General features: G+C 38.4%; 1 protein-coding gene across 3 annotated transcripts in view; it reads right to left on the bottom strand.

Annotated features, from left to right (window-relative positions):
- Positions 1-17687, bottom strand: part of agbl1 (AGBL carboxypeptidase 1) — a 100965-nt gene that overhangs the window by 63742 nt on the left and 19536 nt on the right. Inside the window, exons 3-7 of one of the 3 annotated variants that reach the window (XM_085283127.1) lie at positions 17058-17121; positions 15080-15220; positions 13996-14127; positions 13599-13692; positions 10635-10672 (exon numbers count right to left, since the gene is read on the bottom strand). In XM_085283127.1, the coding sequence (XP_085139253.1) occupies positions 10635-10672; positions 13599-13692; positions 13996-14127; positions 15080-15220; positions 17058-17121 (469 nt within the window). Of the gene's footprint in view, positions 1-10634; positions 10673-13598; positions 13693-13995; positions 14128-15079; positions 15227-17057; positions 17122-17687 lie in introns of those variants that run through there. The other 2 variants (XM_085283126.1, XM_085283128.1) reach the window with 2 other exon arrangements.

A 17687-nucleotide genomic window follows, 5' to 3' on the forward strand; every position in this document is an offset into this window, starting at 1 on the left:
CCACCGAAGAGGGGTACTTGCAAAAAAAATAAAGAACGGGGAGGAATATCATCAAAACTGGAAAAAGGTAATCCCCAAAGGGGGTGATAACGCCATAACTTTCACTATGGTCAAATTCTCAAAATATGACCCTCAAAAATTCTTCAAACATTTAGACACAAAGTGGAGATTTAGATAAATATAATGTCGTAAACCACATAAGCATGAAGTATTTGATTCAATAAGATGGTGAAAAAACAAGCAGCAAAAGGTTGATCATGTTAATGGTGTTTATTCAAGGGTGCAGAGGAGATTATTATTATTAAAGACAACAAATGAAATAACGAAAAGTAGAAGTGGAAAGAATTTGCGTTAACGGTAATAAAATCAAAACAAAAAGGAATACTAACTAAAACTGTACTGAATGTTCACAAAACTAACTAAAATTAACTGGATTTATAGCAAAATGTGTTTGGTTGCATTGATGTGTGCGTGCCCTGCTGTAGTGAAATTAAGGTAGTACGTTAGTTGAGTTGTCTGTGTTGCTGCTCCGTCCACGCGCAGAATCAGGTCAGGAAAAGTCGGGAGACAGCGCCAGAATAGAATTGAGGATGATTTTAATATGACTGTTTTGTAGACATAACAAGAGTCTTGTAGTGGAGAGGGACGTAATGTCCTCCTGAGACCCAGAGAATAAGAAAAAACAGGGAGAAAATATTTTCGTTTTTTCTTTTTTCTTTTTTTTTCTTTTTTCTTTTAAATGAATCAAGTGTTATTAAAATAACAATCTCATAAGATGAAGATCAGGGACCAACCCAGAAGTCACTGACACTTCACTAGCTGTAAACTATTGGTTTAGGAATAAGTGATGGCACTGAACTTTCTATTTCACAAAAGTCAATTTATTTAGGATATCTGAGGAAGTACTGATTTTATTTGGAGACACAAAGGAACATTTGGCACTTCCCTCATCTCACATCTGTTTCATTGTTGTACCCAATCATTCTACAACTGAAATGCCTTGGACTGCTAACCATTTCAGGCAAGTGGAGTGAACCATATTTTGCTAGACTCTCATCAGATTGGGGCTTCCTTTTATTGATCTTTGGAGAGAAGTCTGGTATTATTCAGGTCTTGTTCACATGTTTGTCCCAGGTTTCTCAGCTAAGAGGAGCTTAAACCCCAGATACTGTGAGTTCTTTTCACACATTGAGATCACTGATAACTCTCAGCAACGACGTGATCTCGTAGAAACAATTAGGTGTTATGGATTCAACTATAATTGCGACTCTTATTTTTTACTTTACTGGAAAAGATTTCTGCATTTTACCCATATTTTAGTTTTAACTCAAAATCAAAATTCCAGATTCTACTACATGTTGGTTTTGCACCAGATAGGATGACAGATTTCAGGTGGCCCTGTGTCTTTCTCTATTACATCTGCCACTGCATCTCGATAATCTTTGTGTGGCTTCTAGTGGGTCCTGACCCTCTCATATTTTGAAAAATCTATGTTTGAATCTCCCTTAATAATTGTGTTAAGAATTCTCTCCGCCTTGGTCAAAAGTTGTGTATTAGGAAAAAGTGAAATAAATATAAATATAAAGTCCCAATGTGTAGAGCACACATTAATAAATTAGTCATGTTCCCTGTGAAAGTAAATGAGCCTAATTCTTAAAGACCCCTGAAATTATTTACTAGATGTTTATTTTTTGAATAAAATAAGAATCTGAGTTTAACAAAACATTTTAAATGTAAATATCAAGCTTACCTTTCTCTCTTCCATAAAATGTGCTTGTGGGCACGCCAGCCATTTTGAAAAGGTGGGAAAAACAATTGGCAAGGCCACACCCCCACACATGTGACATAATTTTAAAGGTACTGTTGTCCTCTCTAAGAAACATCAGGACTTAGAGGAGTGGCAAGTAGAGTATGAGAGCTACAAGCAAAAAACTAAATGTGTACTACAGTGCGCAAAAAAATGAATTACTGGGCCATCAGGGGGTCTTGAGGGACATTTATAAAAAAAAAAAAAAATCCCACAAACCTTAAAAGTGCACTTGAAAAGCTCACACAAGAAGGTTAACCTAGCTTACCTAGAAGACCTCATCAGGGGGAGCACACTCCCCCTCTTTTTAGAGTTCACCCACTTAACTCGCATTCCAAGAAAATAGCTAACCCCAGATAAGGCAGCGTGATGTATCCCGAGATAACAGGACTGGGACATCTAAATAAAGGTGTGAAACAATCGCATGGAAAAGGTTATCAATTGACTTCAACCAAAATTAGGAACACTCGGTGCGGCAAGAATTAATAGCTATTAGTCTCAACACCCAAGGATAAGCAGAAGAGCATGATTGATATGATGGAACTGAGAGTTTGTTACACTTAACTTTTGCAAAACACAAATAAAACTAAATTGAAACTAAGGATTTTCAGAAAATAAAAACTAGACTAAACTAGCAAAGAATTGGTAAAAACTAATTACAACTGGCAAAAAATTGAAAATCTGGAGTCGAAACTAAATAAAAAATAAAACCTAATGAAAATGGCGAAACGTTTAAAACTCTGGTGCAGAGATTGGCAAATCTGACCAGGAACGTTATAAAATGGATTGTCAGAACAGTCAGCGTTAAAGCCACATTTGACAGTCCATACTAGGATGGCATTGGACATCTTGGGGGTGGAAAGGGGTTGGTGTGACCAAGGTGTGGTTTGGCTTGTCGTATGTATATTTGAGATCATATGGCTCTGGATGGACCAGTTACCAGGGCATGGAAGGAGGACAGACTCATTAAAGGAGGAGAAGGCATTTCCTGGGATTGGAGATCCTCTGGGTGAGTGGTTGATTAAAAGCATGCATAAAATAGAAGTTATCTGTTGTTATTGATTGGTAATAGATTGATAATTGGCCACATTTACAGCTGTATTGACTTGTTGTGGACGTAGTCGACTTCAGGTTTAAACACTCTCATTAACAGGTTGAAAATAGTGACATTAAAGGAAGAGTATGCAGCGCCACCCTGTCAGACGCCAGTGATGGTGGAGCTCACTGATGAATCAGGTGAGCTGGATTCATGGCTGATTCAAAACTAAGATCCCCCTGCTGTGGTCAGTAAGGGGAGAAAAGGGGGAAATAAAATCAAGAATAAAAGAGGCATTTATAAACGTTTAGGTGTCAAGTGAAACGGGACAAAAGGGGGTGTTTTACTGTTATTTTAATGTCAGCATTATTATTGTATGAGAATCATGCGACAAGCATTGCATCGATGATCATTTATTGAAGCTTTTGACCTTATACTAACATCTGTGTTCCTGTGATTGTTATAACCTCTGATGAATCTTCTATTTACAGGTGTTAGGATAATGATATAATTTTTCATTGCAGGTGTAACCATGATCATTTTCATACATATTGCAACTTGTTGCTCATTGTAGAGTTGTGCTCAAGTTAATAAGGGTTAAAAGCTACAGTCAGCGCGAATGTCTGACTGATCTATTGAGGGGAAAGGCTTCGAGCATAGAAGGCCACATGCGCTTACAAAACACTGATATCATGTTATTCTTTGTGATCTTTTCTTCAATTATGTCTTTAAGGTTAGTTTAAATAGTGGCAGTTAATTAAACGACATTTATTAAAATATTAAATACCTGAGTCAGAACGTTACACGCGGATCACCTTAAGAGTCTGGGAAACTTTGTAGCTGCCTAACTTTTTTTGAATGTTCTAGCTCCGTTGATTTGACACATTGGAATGTGTCAAAAAAGGGGGGGAAGGTTGAGCTTTAACATCAAACAAGGATTATTTGAACAATTTATAACTTCATTCGTGTCTTTAATAATTTAGGAATGGTAAAGCTTAAGCTAATAGCGGTCCGAGAAGACGGACCTTTTAGAGAATCAGTGAAAAAGCATAAACTATCACTTTCATGTTTAATCATTACTCATTGAAATGAACTGAATAGCGCTTAGAAGATTTGTTAATTTCTTTGTCTTTTGTTAAAAAGAGGGGTTTCAATAATTTTCAGACACACCTTGCAAATGTGCTTATAACGAGTTGGCACTCGGCCTTTTGAAGGTCAGAAGCTTCGTTCGGCGTGACTGTCCGGACTGATAAAGTGTAGGAAACGCCTTGAGTGCAGAGGGCTAAATGCAAACACGCTTACACACACATAAGATATGATTAGAATAAGTCCCTGGGACATTCTGAATGTTTTAGACCAATTCTGAATCACTAGAAGGTCAGTAGATAACAACATTAGATTAGTAGGGTTAGGAAGAGAGGTGTTTTGGTTTTCTGTCTCTTACAGAGAAAGGAACAGACACCAGACGAGGCCACAGAGATACGAGGGTCCTTCGCAGCAGAGACAGATACAGTGACTGCCGAGACACCAACTGGGTCCAAGGGTCATGGCGTTTGGGCTCCAGCTAGTCACTTCAAAAGGATGAATCCCATAAATACAGCAATAACCATGAAGGGGTTGACGGAAATCCGGAAACACCAGACCAACGAGGTTCGAGAGGCTCTTGGGCAAAAGGGGGACGCCTTCCTGTTCTTTTCTGGAGGATACACGGGAGACACAGGACCCGAGGATACACAGATCGTTGTTTGAAATAGGGGCAGAATAATCCCCTGATCTGTGTCACGACTGAAGGGTTGTCTAACCCCTGAGGTTGAAGTAAGAAGAACAGAGGATCACGCAACTGGACGATACTGGTAGCTGCAGCAATAAAATAAAGGTTAAGAGCTCTTCGGACAGAGGTTCTAGTCTACGTCTGAATGGTATAAGGGAACACCAAATAAAGCTGTGGGAGAACAGGGGAGTGTCATCTGGACCTGCTATCCTTGTAGTAATAGTTTGTCTTGCACCTGACTTGCGCAAACACAGAGGTCATCTTACATATGGTTTGCCCGTCAGGGGGACAAAGGACCTCAGGAGTGAGAAGAGATGAACCCGGCCACACTGGGCTACAGGGTGTTTGTGAGGTCATTATTCTAATGACCTCATCAGGGGGAATTGTTAGATTATAATATTATTTTATGCCATGTTATACCCCTAATTAAAGATTGTGAATTATTATGTAGTTTTAGTTTGCATTATTCTCCTGAATTAGAAGAAGCTGATAACTATTGCATTAGTTAAACTGATTTGCATTACATTAAACTGCTGATTTATTGTGAATGAATGATATTGTTTTATGATGCATTATACTGCTGAGTTATAAGAAATCTAATTTGTCTGAGTAGAAGAGAACAGAGTGTGCTGGAGTTTTCTGCCCCATTTCAGCAGGAGCAGATAAACAGGGAGCCAAGGTCGTAGCTTAGGCGCTGTGTGAGAGAAAGCATGTGAATGTTTAGGCTTTGTATGATAAGGTGGAGGCACCAGAGGCTATAAAAGTTTGAGCAATGCTCCACCATTTTGAGATTTTGAGGCTGTCTGCATCAGTGTCCATCTCCCACGTGTGTGATCATTAAATCATCGTTTGACTCAACCCGACCGGACCAGTGTTGTTATTGTGGTTTTTCTCTTGTCTCCATCCCCAATATTTTGAACCTTAACAGGAGCCACTAGGATTTTTCCTAGATCTGGCTATCCAAACAATCTGAGCCATCAGAGTAGAAGAGCCTTAGTCAGGGAGGTGACCAAAAACCGAATCGTCACTTTGACAGTGATCCAGCATTGCTCTATAAAAATGGTTGTCCTGCAGCACTCTGCCAATCAGGCCATGATGGTGTGGCCAGACAGAAGCCATAAGACACATAACAGCCTAGCCAAAAGGCAGCTGAAGGGTTCTCAGTTCATGAGAAACAAAATTATCTGGTCTGATGAAACAAGAATTGAAATCTTTGGCCTGAATGGCATGCATTATGTCTGCACCAGACATCAATTGTCACCTGGCCAATACCATCCCTACAGTGAAGCATCATGCTGTGCGTATGTCTTTTTTCACCAACCAGAACTGGGAGACTTGTCAGGGTCAAGGGAAATTTATGCAGGAATGTACAGAGACATCCTTGATGATAACCTGCTCCTGAGAGCTCGGACTGGGGCATAGGTTCATCTTCCAACAGGAAAATGACCCTAAACACACAACCGTAACAAAGGAGTGGCTTTGGGACCATTCTGTGAATGTCTTTGAGTGACCCAGCCAGATCCCAGACTTGAGCCCAATTGAAAATCTCTGGAGAGATCTGAAAATGGCTGTGCACTAGTGTTTCCCTTCCAACCTGATGGAGGAGGAGAGGTTTTACAAAACACAAACACAAACCACACACATATATGTGTGTGTGTGTGTGTGTGTGTGTGTGTGTGTGTGTGTGTGTGTGTGTGTGTGTGTGTGTGTGCAGAAATGTCAAGCAAACATTTTTCTCTTTCCAATTTAGGGGTATTGTGTGTAGAATTTTGAGGTGAAAAAGGAATTTAATCCATTTTGGAATAGGACTGTAATATGACAAAATGTGCAGTTAGTGAAGCACATACATACTTGTCCTTTTCCCTAATCTAAATTGATTTATTTTGTTTTTGACACAATTTTGGAAAATTTTGTCAAAATCTGTCAATTCCATTTGGGGATTATTTTGTCTTCATGTGTATATTCTCTTGTTTACATACTTGTATACCTTTTTGTTATTTCTTTCTGAAGTTTTGTATTTCATCTTCATAATGTTTGTCTATCAGGTTTCTTTGCTTTTCTATGGAACAGTCATCTTACTAACTTCTGTTTCCATCATATGAACATGATCCTGGTCTTTAATAGTACAGACTGATAATCCTGTGCATAATCCTATCAATTTTTACAGTAGCTTCCTCTTTTTCCTGTTACTACTTAGAATCACTTAGAAGAGCTGCTGTCATTTGAGGTTTTCTTAACTGTGACGTGAATAAGAGATATAAAAATAAAGTTCTGTTTTTTTTGTAAAAACTGCGTTACAGTTTTTCATATCTCATGTAAAGTTAATGCTACTTCTCAGATCGGTTATGTTTACTTTAGATGACCACTAGCGCTTTTTCCTTCATAGCTTGGCAAAAGTGCATCAGTAGCTCATAACATTATGTTAGCTTCAACACACTTACCTTTTAAGGTGAATTGTCTGCAAATGTCGCCCCTGCGACACATGGTAGGGCATCTTGTATTCTTTGAGCTCAAGCATAAAATGTGTCTATATGTCTGCTGCTCTCTTTTTCCAAGGCTTTAAAAAGGCTTTCATAATTAGAGTTTCATGGGTGATGGTCCATTGGAGCTGGTTGTACAGGCTTCAAAAATTTCCATGAAACCTCCTTTTTGTGCAAGGAAATTAGTGATGAATTCTGAGCTGATTATTTTGAATATTTTTGTCTGGTTTTTCATTTGCTGAAGAACATGCATTACATTTTGCAATGCATTACTTAAAAAGAGTACTTAATTACTCATTGGAGAAAGTAACTACTTGTCACATTACTTTCATGTCATTCCGTAGTATAGTTTGAACTGCATTGTCACATAAATATTATTAATAAATCTGGGGCTAGTTGAAACGCAGCCAAAAGAAACATTAATGAATGAAACATGAATCAATTTTATTGGAATTCCACGTGAAAGACCAACACAAAGTGGTGCACACGTGAGAAGTGGAACGAAAATCATACATGATTCCAAACATGTTTCACATATAAATAACTGAAAAGTGGGGTGTGCGTAATTATTCAGCTCCCTTTGGTCTGAGTGCAGTCAGTTGCCCATAGACATTGCCTGATGAGTGCTAATGACTAAATAGAGTGCACCTGTGTGTAATCTAATGTCAGTACAAATACAGCTGCTCTGTGATGGCCTCAGAGGTTGGTCGTGTCCAAATTCATGGGCTGCATCCTCCTGAGGACGGATTTGTAGACCGATTACGTCACAGCGACGCACCGAAGGCTGTCCAAATTCGTAGACTCCTCCGAATGCAGCCGACAAATGGGTGCTCCTTTTCTCCGAATTTGAAGGATGGGTCGGGTGTGTCCTTCGTGGCCTATCATATCCCAGAATTCGTAGCGCGGCCCAGCCAAACTCCAGTTTCCAGCAATGGCGGCCGCTACTAAGTTTTAAAATTACTCTTATTAATCGTTCTGGGTCACAAAATAAACTTTTAACATATTTTCAGGCGAGAATGTGGGTGTGTAAACTTCAAATATCTGCTCGGTTTATCAAGACATTGCATATTTGCAAAAGTGGTTCGACGTTTTCGGAGACGTCTGTTACCCACCAGCTCGATAGCTAGCCGAGAGCTCGAGGGTTACTGAAGCCGCTGAGAACGGCACAACTCCCAGCACATCATTTTCAGATCACCGCAGACTTTCGCTACTCAGGTTAAACGTGATATATAATTCACTTAGACAACCTAAAAATGTTATTGTTGGGCTTTTTTCAGTGTTTTTTTGTTTTTGTTTTTTTGTTTTTGTGAGTAAATCGGTTTGGCTGAGATTAAAGTTATTAGATTAGATTAGATAAAATAAAACTTTATTAATCCCCCTCCTCCTTGGTTTTCACACAGCTGAATAAACGTCAAACAGAAAACTGATTAAACAGAAGTGTGAGATGGTCGAGAATTTACTCCAGTGTCCTGTTATATTTTAGATAGAAAGGAGCAGACGGCTGAGTTTATTAAACTCCACCGAGATAGCGGTGACGCTAATCAGAAGGCTAGACCGTCCAATTCCACAGCCGTTTACTTCCGGCCTACCCGACCTTCTGAGGACCCGGCCCACGTAGACCGCGAAGGCTGGGTCCTCAGGAGGATGCAGCCCATGAATTTGGACACGACCGTTGTCTAAGAGAATATTGGGAGCAACAACACCATGAAGTCCAAAGAACACACCAGACAGGTCAGGGATAAAGTTATTGAGAAATTTAAAGCAGGTTTAGGCTACAAAAAGATTTCCCAAGCCTTGAACATCCCACGGAGCACTGTTCAAGCGATCATTCAGAAATAGAAGGAGTATGGCACAACTGTAAACCTACCAAGACAAGGCCGTCCACCTAAACTCACAGGCCGAACAAGGAGAGCGCTGATCAGAAATGCAGCCAAGAGGCCCATGGTGACTCTGAACGAGCTGCAGAGATCTACAGCTCAGGTGGGGGAATCTGTCCATAGGACAACTACTAGTCGTGTACGGCACAAAGTTGGCCTTTATGGAAGAGTGGCAAGAAGAAAGCCATTGTTAACAGAAAACCATAAGAAGTCCCATTTGCAGTTTGCCACAAGCCATGTGGGGGACACAGCAAACGGATGGATGGAACCAAATACAGGGCAATCTTGGAAGAAAACCTCTTGGAGTCTGCAAAAGACTTGAGACTGGGGCGGAGGTTCACCTTCCAGCAGGACAACGACCCTAAACATAAAGCCAGGGCAACAATGGAAAGGTAGAGACATACCCTAAAAGACTGGCAGCTGTAATTGCAGCAAAAGGTGGTTCTACAAAGTATTGACTCAGGGGGCTGAATAATTACGCACACCCCACTTTTCAGTTATTTATTTGTAAAAAAAATGTTTGGAGAGGTGAGGGGAGCCACCAAACTGAAGAAGGAGTCCTAGTAGGGCTGTCTTGGTTGACACGCTTCTACAATGTTGCATAGAGATCACGGGCAGTACCCCTGGATTGGCCGACCAGGGTGGTGGTTCCCATCTTTATGAAAGGGGTCGATGAGGTCCACCCCTTGTCAAATTTTAATCTATTTTGTCTACATTTTATTGAAAACAATTTAAATAAAACAAACTGTTTCTTCAATTTTAAGCTGCACTTCCAATGTTTTTTGTAATGTAATTTTGACTATAGTAGCAAAAGCTTGACAGCTGAGAGAGTAAATTCAGTCTTCACCTCCAGTTTTTAAAATGACACTGCACAATGCACATATACGTTTATTACACCTCCAAAAGCCAACAACAACAAATTCAGATCATGTCAGTAACAGATCATATGTCAAAACTGTCGATTAGAAGATTTTAATGACAATAACTTCTGAAATGTAATAACGTTGAATTGCAGTTCTGTTCATCTGTATTTATGCATTTAAATGAACTGCTTAATGGTTCCTGGAAGTTCTGTCAATTTGTGACAATTAACCAAACATTTTAAACCCTCATTCATGGGCCTGTCTTGATCCCTCTCTGCAGACTCTGTTCTTGTGCACAGTATCATGCATTAGCTTATTCCTTCTGTAGTTATAACTTAAACACTATCTTGGAATCATGTGGAAAGCTCTTCCTCTTAGGCTCTTCCACCTTGAAGCCACAGATATGAGAGCTGTGTTCTAAACTGCCCCAATGTATAAGCCTTACATTTTTGTCAACCAGCTTAAACTCAAGTAAGCATGCAGCTCTTGTTAGTGCCCTATTTTTTATTTTGTGAAAGCAGTAGTTTATATTAGCCTGATCCCCACCTGTTAAGTTCTATAGTACATAAAAAAATGCAATATCTATTTAAATCTATTTTCATTGCACTAAATGCCGTGTAAGGTATCTTTATGGTCCTTGAAATTAGACACAAAAATCATAAGAAAACAAAATGACCTCACAAATCAAGCATTGCCAATGTGTCCCCGGAGAAACAGTTGTGACATGATGGTAATGAAGATGGTGATGATGAAAATGGAAACATCAGCTGAGGAATGCTCAAGGTAATAAAAAAACTTACTTGTGCACAGCAGAGCAGAAAAGGCATTAATGGCTGCCCTAGGAAAAAAACAGAAAAGTGACGTCTGACTCATTTGAATCAACACCAAATTAAAATAAAAAACGAATTGCATTTGTAATTGTCAAAGTAAATCTTTATGTATGAGTGAACATGAAATTATTTGACTTCTGAAATTAGAAACATCTTGACTCAGGGTGACGCTGAAAAATTGATTCATCTTCATTATTACTTCCAGTCTGGACTACTGTAGTTCATTTTTGTCAGGATGTCCTAAAGCTCCCTGAAAAGCCTTCAGTTGATCGAAAATGCTGCAGTGAGAGTACTGACAAGGACTGGAAAGTGAGTATTTTTCTCCTGTATTGCCTTGTCTTAGCTACCTGTTAATTCTAGAACTGAATTTAATATCTTTCTTCTTACATACAAGGTCTTGAATTGTCTTTTCTTAAAGGCTTCAGAGTACCATATTGTCCCAATTGAGCACTTTGCTCTCAAACTGCTGGCTTACTGAGCCTGTGGAACCAAGTAGAGTTTGGATCTGGGAAAAAGACACTTTCTATTCTTTAAGATTAACCCGAAAACTTTTCTTTTTGATAAAGCATATAGTTAGGGCTGGATTAGTTGACCCTGAATACTGCCTTAGATATACCGGTAACTAAGATATTAAATATAACTGTGCTAATAACACAGATGTGGTTGTTTTAATATACGCATTGAAGGACATTTAGTCAAAAATGGCTCCAAGTGTTACTGGAGGTCAAGGTAATGCCATCTAGAGTAAGAATCGTGTTTGTAAAATGGTACAAGAAAGTCAATTTAATCTAAATTTAGAAACAAGGCATTAGAGTTCATCCAGGTCTGTATGTCTTTAAGACATTCATGCAGTTTAACTAATCGGTGTATGTCATCTGGCTTCATGGATCGATAAAGCTAGGTATCATCTGCATAGCAATGAGAATGCACTGTATGTTATGGCTTCTACCAATACTGCCTAATGTATTATGCCTGTATAATTTAAACAGAATTGGTCCAAAAACAGAACCCTGTGGTACTCTATAACAGTGCTTAGTGTTTGACTCTCCATTTACATGAACAAATTAGAGTTAATGATATTAGCGAGCTATGATTCAAACCACTGCAGGGCAGTAACTTTAATGGCTAACACATTTTGTAATCACTGTGTTAACATTTTGTGGTCTGTGGTGTCAAATGCTACACTGAGGTCAAGTAAGTAAGTAAAATGCATTTATAAACACTTTTTACAGGTAAAAATCACAATATACTTTACAATAAAACCAGAAATAAAATATATCATAAGAATGAACAAAAAAAAAAAACATAAAACAACAATTTACCTAAAGGTTGTCAGTATGCCTTCAGCTGTTTTTTAAATGAATCAGTGGAGTTTACAGAGTAAAGGCAGTGGAAGAAAAATCCACAACCTTGCCCAAAAAGTCATATCCCCATGAATTTTTAAACCGAGTACGTGGGTCCAGCAGGAATCTCCAACCCAGTATTACAGGAAACAGGAAAACATGTAATAGACAGGCCGGTCCACCATGTCCATTTCATGCTTTGCTGCTTTAAAACTGGAAATAGACACACATGCAGAAGTTGTATTACTGCATGCAGATGTTGCATTACAAGCAGGGGGGAGATAATATCTTTAAAGCCTACACTTCTCCGTGACAGTGTACTATACCTGGACTATAACAAAATCTCAGTTTCTCTGCCCATATGGAAAAGATATATATAAATCTTATAAAGTTTGTATCTGTCTTGTGTGAAACTTGTATGAAAAGCATATAAGTGTGAAAACAGATATAAGATCCCTTGAAAAATTATATAATGAAACGTGTATGTTTTGGATACTTACTAAAACAATGTATGAAAGTAATGCGAAAGTGGCCACTTTCATGAGTAATCACATATAAGTTTTTACTATTTCTTTTCCATATGGGTGACCACCACCCTGCCTGTCACCCAGTGAGAGCTGGGACAGGCTACTGGTCCCACTGCAACCCTTAACTGGACAGGCGATTAAGAAAATGGATGGATCAATGGGGGGCAGTTAAATATTCTCATATATGGTTAAATGTGGCTTGTAGTTTAAAGAACTATGAGTGGTCAGTAGACAGTGACACAATTTTATAAGTTTGGTTCTTGATGCCGTCACATTGTATTGAAGTTCAGACTTTAATTCGAAGGATTTAATAAAACCATTACTTGAACTATTTATCCAAATATAGCCTATCATAGTTGTCATTGGCTTTATTTATTATCGCAGTTCTCACCCAAAGGTTTCTCAAGGCAAAAAAATAGGATATTCTTCCATGTCAGCAACCTCATCTCAGTCATGCTTTTCAGTATTGAAGACAGTACTGTAGTCAGAGAGATCCCCAAACAAGCTGCAACTGAAAGCATCTACAGTTAAAGTCTAGCTGAGCGTCCCAAGGGAGTCCATGAATTCTGAACTTCAGCCAATCATGTGCTGCAAAAATGTTCATCCAGAACAATTCAAGGGTCCAGCGCACCAGGCCCAGGGTAGTGTCTCGAGTGAATGTCTGGTGAGCATCTGGTGGCCGGGCCAGAAAAGCAACATGGGTCCGTCCGCCTGTGGGCCCACCACCCGCAGGAGTCGACATAGGGCTTCAGTGTTAGTGGATCGAGAGGTCCTGGCACTCCGATCCCTAGCTTCCAAAACTGGTATTATAAACAGCTAGCTATAATTCATCAACTATTTCTATAAACCACTTGAATTAATGCTGAAAGTCTGCACTTAAATCACACCTTGATTGTTTAATTTAGAGTCCACTGCGGTACTGCAGAAAGCAAAATTACAAAAAAATTGTGTCAAAAACATTATTGGATTCTGGATGAAAAATTGTTCAAAAGCCTATGGCCCTGACTGTATCTATATGGTAAAACTGATCAGTGGAAAATGCAGAAAGCCCTTAGGATACTTACTTAATAGCATGCAGATGCTTGGTTGTGTATTGAGGAATGAGGCGGTAGATGACATCCAGTCCATGGTTTTCTCCTATGAGGTTTGCTGTAGAAACTGTCAAGACAACAAAACTGACTTTAACTCTGTTACTAAGATTATCAACATATAAGTTTAAACACAGCAACAGGTAAAGCTTCTGAAATACTCTCCCCTTAAAAATTAAGGTGGAGGCTTTACTTGTTAATGAAGAATTCAATAATAAAGTACTCTGGATGACAATGTATAAGGTAGGGTTTAGGATAAGGGTAAAGTTTGGATTAGAATTTAGAGAAATAGCAGCTATGATTATTTTTAGGGTAAGCCTCCAGGATATGAATTTAACTCCAAGCTGGTGACAAAAACAACTATATTGTTTACCTGATGAACAGAAGACTTGGATCACCCAGAGGCAGGCAGCAGTTCTCCTGGCATGCTGGCCATTGTGTTTCAGCAGATTCAGAGTCAGCAGCACTGCACCTGCCTCTTCTGCTTTCATACCAATACGACGGTCTACATATATATATATACATTGCAATGAATACGCATGGTGACAGTAAGTATTGTGAAAGTAAGTGATGAAAATTTTAAGAATGCAAGAAGTCAAAAACATCCAAAAATAACAGCAACCCCAATGAAAAAGTACTTAAAATAGTAGCATTCAAATATTAAAGTTATATGATTTTTTTCCATCTTTGGAAAATTACCATGAGTGTAATTGTGATTATTACTAGCAGTGATGTAGTAGCATTAATAGCTCTACATAGTTACACCAAGCAGTGATCGCTTGACATGGTGTAACATTAGCAGATGGCGAAACATATCTGCATTTCTAAATGACATATTAAGGACTAGTAATGACATGTAAATGATGAATTAAGCACTTGCTAATAATAACTAAGTGCTACCTAAATGTATTAGCAGTTTGCTTTGTATTTCCATTATAGACCTTTTGCTTTTTTTTTAATATTGCAACATAGAATTAGACTAGAATAGAATTCAACTTTATTGTCATTGCACATGTCACAGTACAAGGCAACGAAATGCAGTTTGCATCCATCCGGAAGTGCTTTAGCCATGATATAAATATATTACAAAATACATATTAGCAATAATATAGGTATATAGATATATTACAGAAATGGGTCTGTTATAGGTATGAAGGTACAAAAATGGGTCTATTATGGGTATATTACAATGTACACGGTATGAAGGTATGTTATGAATATGCCTTCATACCATGTACATTGTAACATACAATGACCCTCAGTATGATTTAAATTGTTGGTCAGACAAATAAGCACAGATATATCTCTGTGAGAAGCTTTCATTATTCACACACAAACATAGCTGTCAGTGAATCAGGAACCACTGTGCTATTTTTGTAGATCATCTCACCTTTCCTAAACAAACTTTAAGAGTTAGAAAGAGTTATCACAATACATGTTGTTTTGTTCATTCCCACCTTTGTGTCCAACTTTAGCTAGCAGGTGCAGGAGTGGTATGAGTATAGTGTAGTTGGGACTGAAAGTGTGGCCATATTTAACCAGTGCAGTCAGCAGAGCCTCACTACCACCTTTCTTGATCATATAGTGGATGCGCCGATCTGTACCTGAACAGAGAGCAGAGGTTAGTGCTTGGCTGAAAGGGACTGAAATATAAATAGTGCCTTTTTTTACTATTTTGAAAAAATATAAAGGATGCTACAAGCCGCATTCAAATGGGCATTCATCAAGTACTTCTATTTATTGCAAAGGACATTACTGCTCCAAATGAAGACTTAAACCTTAGTCATCCTCAGAATACGAGGGGTGTGACAGCCACAGATATCTTCCAAGTGCCCTCACCTTCTAATTCTGAAAAATATTACTTATCTGATAATAAAATCTCTTTTTTTTCCTTCTTTTATTTATTTACCTTTTTTGCGATTCCCCTATTTTATTTGTTTTTCTATCTATGTACTCAGCTGTAACCAGTTTCCACATTTGATCCTATTATATGTCTATATATAGACACATCATTGCCTTTGTTACCTGCAGAAGTTCAGCCTCTGGCTGCTGGGCTGGGGTCTGAATACACTCAGCTTTGACATCACTTGTTGTTGATTAGCTTCTTAGCAATCTGTCTAAGAGCCACAGTTCTGTTAGCAGTATACTGCAGTTGTTTCTGTCTTGGATGTTGTTTGGATTTCACCATTGCACTTATGTCCTTTCATGCAATACAAATAAAATTAATGTCCATATTGCCACTTCTCAAAAGCTATAAACCACTCTATATGTTTTGTCTTCCCAGCATACATGTGTATGCTGTTTTCTTCCTATCCTTCCTGGTGCATATATCTGAAAAAACAAGTAACGCAAGTAACAAAATAATATTAATTTTAATGTATTTACAGAATTTAGTACAGTAACACATTACATAACTGCATTACTAAAAATAGGATTACTGTCATCCATTCATTTGGCACATGCTACACCCAGCCCTAGATGCCAGCTGAAGTCAAATGAGCTCTGTTTTCTTCTACCTCCCAATTAAAGTGTGTGATCCTAGCTACAGTGGCCGCTGTATGACAAACAACTGTGGCTGATATTTATCTGCATAGACTGTCACTCTGAGTGTGGGTTGCGGCTCCACTATTTACCTCAGCTGTCAATATGTTGGTTGTTTGTGTTTTTTTACTCATCTAAAACTTTGTGAATCTGTGTTTTGGGTCCGTTTTGTCAATCCACACAGTCTGCTTCTGCCACACTGTGACATAAAGGTGCAGACACATATTAAAATTTGCCTCTCCAGCACAAATGCCTACGAGTTCTCCTCTCCTTTCCCCCTTGGTATACTATATTTGTAGCTGGTCTCTAGCCTCGTACATAAATTGCAATTAGTTGGAACAGTGACGTTCATCCCGGCTATTTTATTCAGGATGATGAGACAGCACGATGACTTCAAACCATTGCCCGCTCCTGTGTATTTTCAACTCTTTACTCCCTGAAAGGCTAGTAGGAATAATGCTTGAAGAACTTTTCTGAATTGAGAGGTTTCTGTCATATTTCAGACCTGCTTCTAGGTTTCTGACTATGCAGCTACCCTTGGAAAAACCTGGAAACTTTATTAATGATCATCAAGTCATGTTTTTATTGATATATATATAATGAGGAGTCAAAACTCATCTTAAAGGTACAGGGGAGGTCGTCAAATGTCATCTTTATGGAGGAAAAAAGTGAACGGATGAATTCTAAGTTCAAAAGATTGCATCTGCTTGTTGGAAGATGTAATTACACATGAATTTAAGTACAGTTATGAGTTCTTAGTAACTTAGTTTTTAGTATATTTAATTAAAAAAACAGACTGTGCCTTTAAAGGCTTTGTGTGTTTATTGGCATTTTCCATAGCACAACAACTTTTTACGTAAGGATGGAAACCAAATGGTGAGAAGATGATCTTACCAGCTGACAGAAGTTCATCCAAGACACTGAGGATATTTAAGGTGCTCTCCACATCCCCTACATTCTGCAGAGACAACACACACACACACACACAGAGAGAGAGAGGGAGAGAGAGAGAATATAAGACATTTAAACCCACAAAATAAAAGAATAAAAAAGTTAGAATGCATCTAACCTACTTTTTTTTTATTTAACCAGGAAGATCCCATTGAGATTAAAAACATATTTTTGAACGGAGACCTGCCTAAGATAGGCAGCAGCAAATGTCTCACAGTTACAAAAATTACTCAATTAAACACAGGCAGCAACAACAGACATTCTAAAATAAATGAAAAATTAATTAATTAATTAAATAAATAAATAAAGATAAAATTAAATAAAAATTCTAAAATTCAGTTAAAATGACAAACAATCTTATTGAAACAGTTGCATGTTATGGAATTGGTCACAAGGATTCTTAGTTTAGATTCAAAAGCACTTAATGAAATGAATTCAGTCATTTTCCAGTCGTTCTGCAGCTCGTTATAAGCAAAGGGTGCTAAATGGACAAAAGCTCTTTTGCCAAGTTCAGTTCGGGCAAATGGAACAGAAAGCAACAAGTAACCTTGCGGACGAAGAGAATAACGATCA

The sequence above is a fragment of the Mchenga conophoros genome, linkage group LG7 (assembly GCF_057382185.1).
Source record: "Mchenga conophoros isolate Kocher_MC1m ecotype Shallow Benthic linkage group LG7, M_conophoros_male_GT1.1, whole genome shotgun sequence".
Classification (NCBI taxonomy): Eukaryota; Metazoa; Chordata; class Actinopteri; order Cichliformes; family Cichlidae; genus Mchenga; species Mchenga conophoros.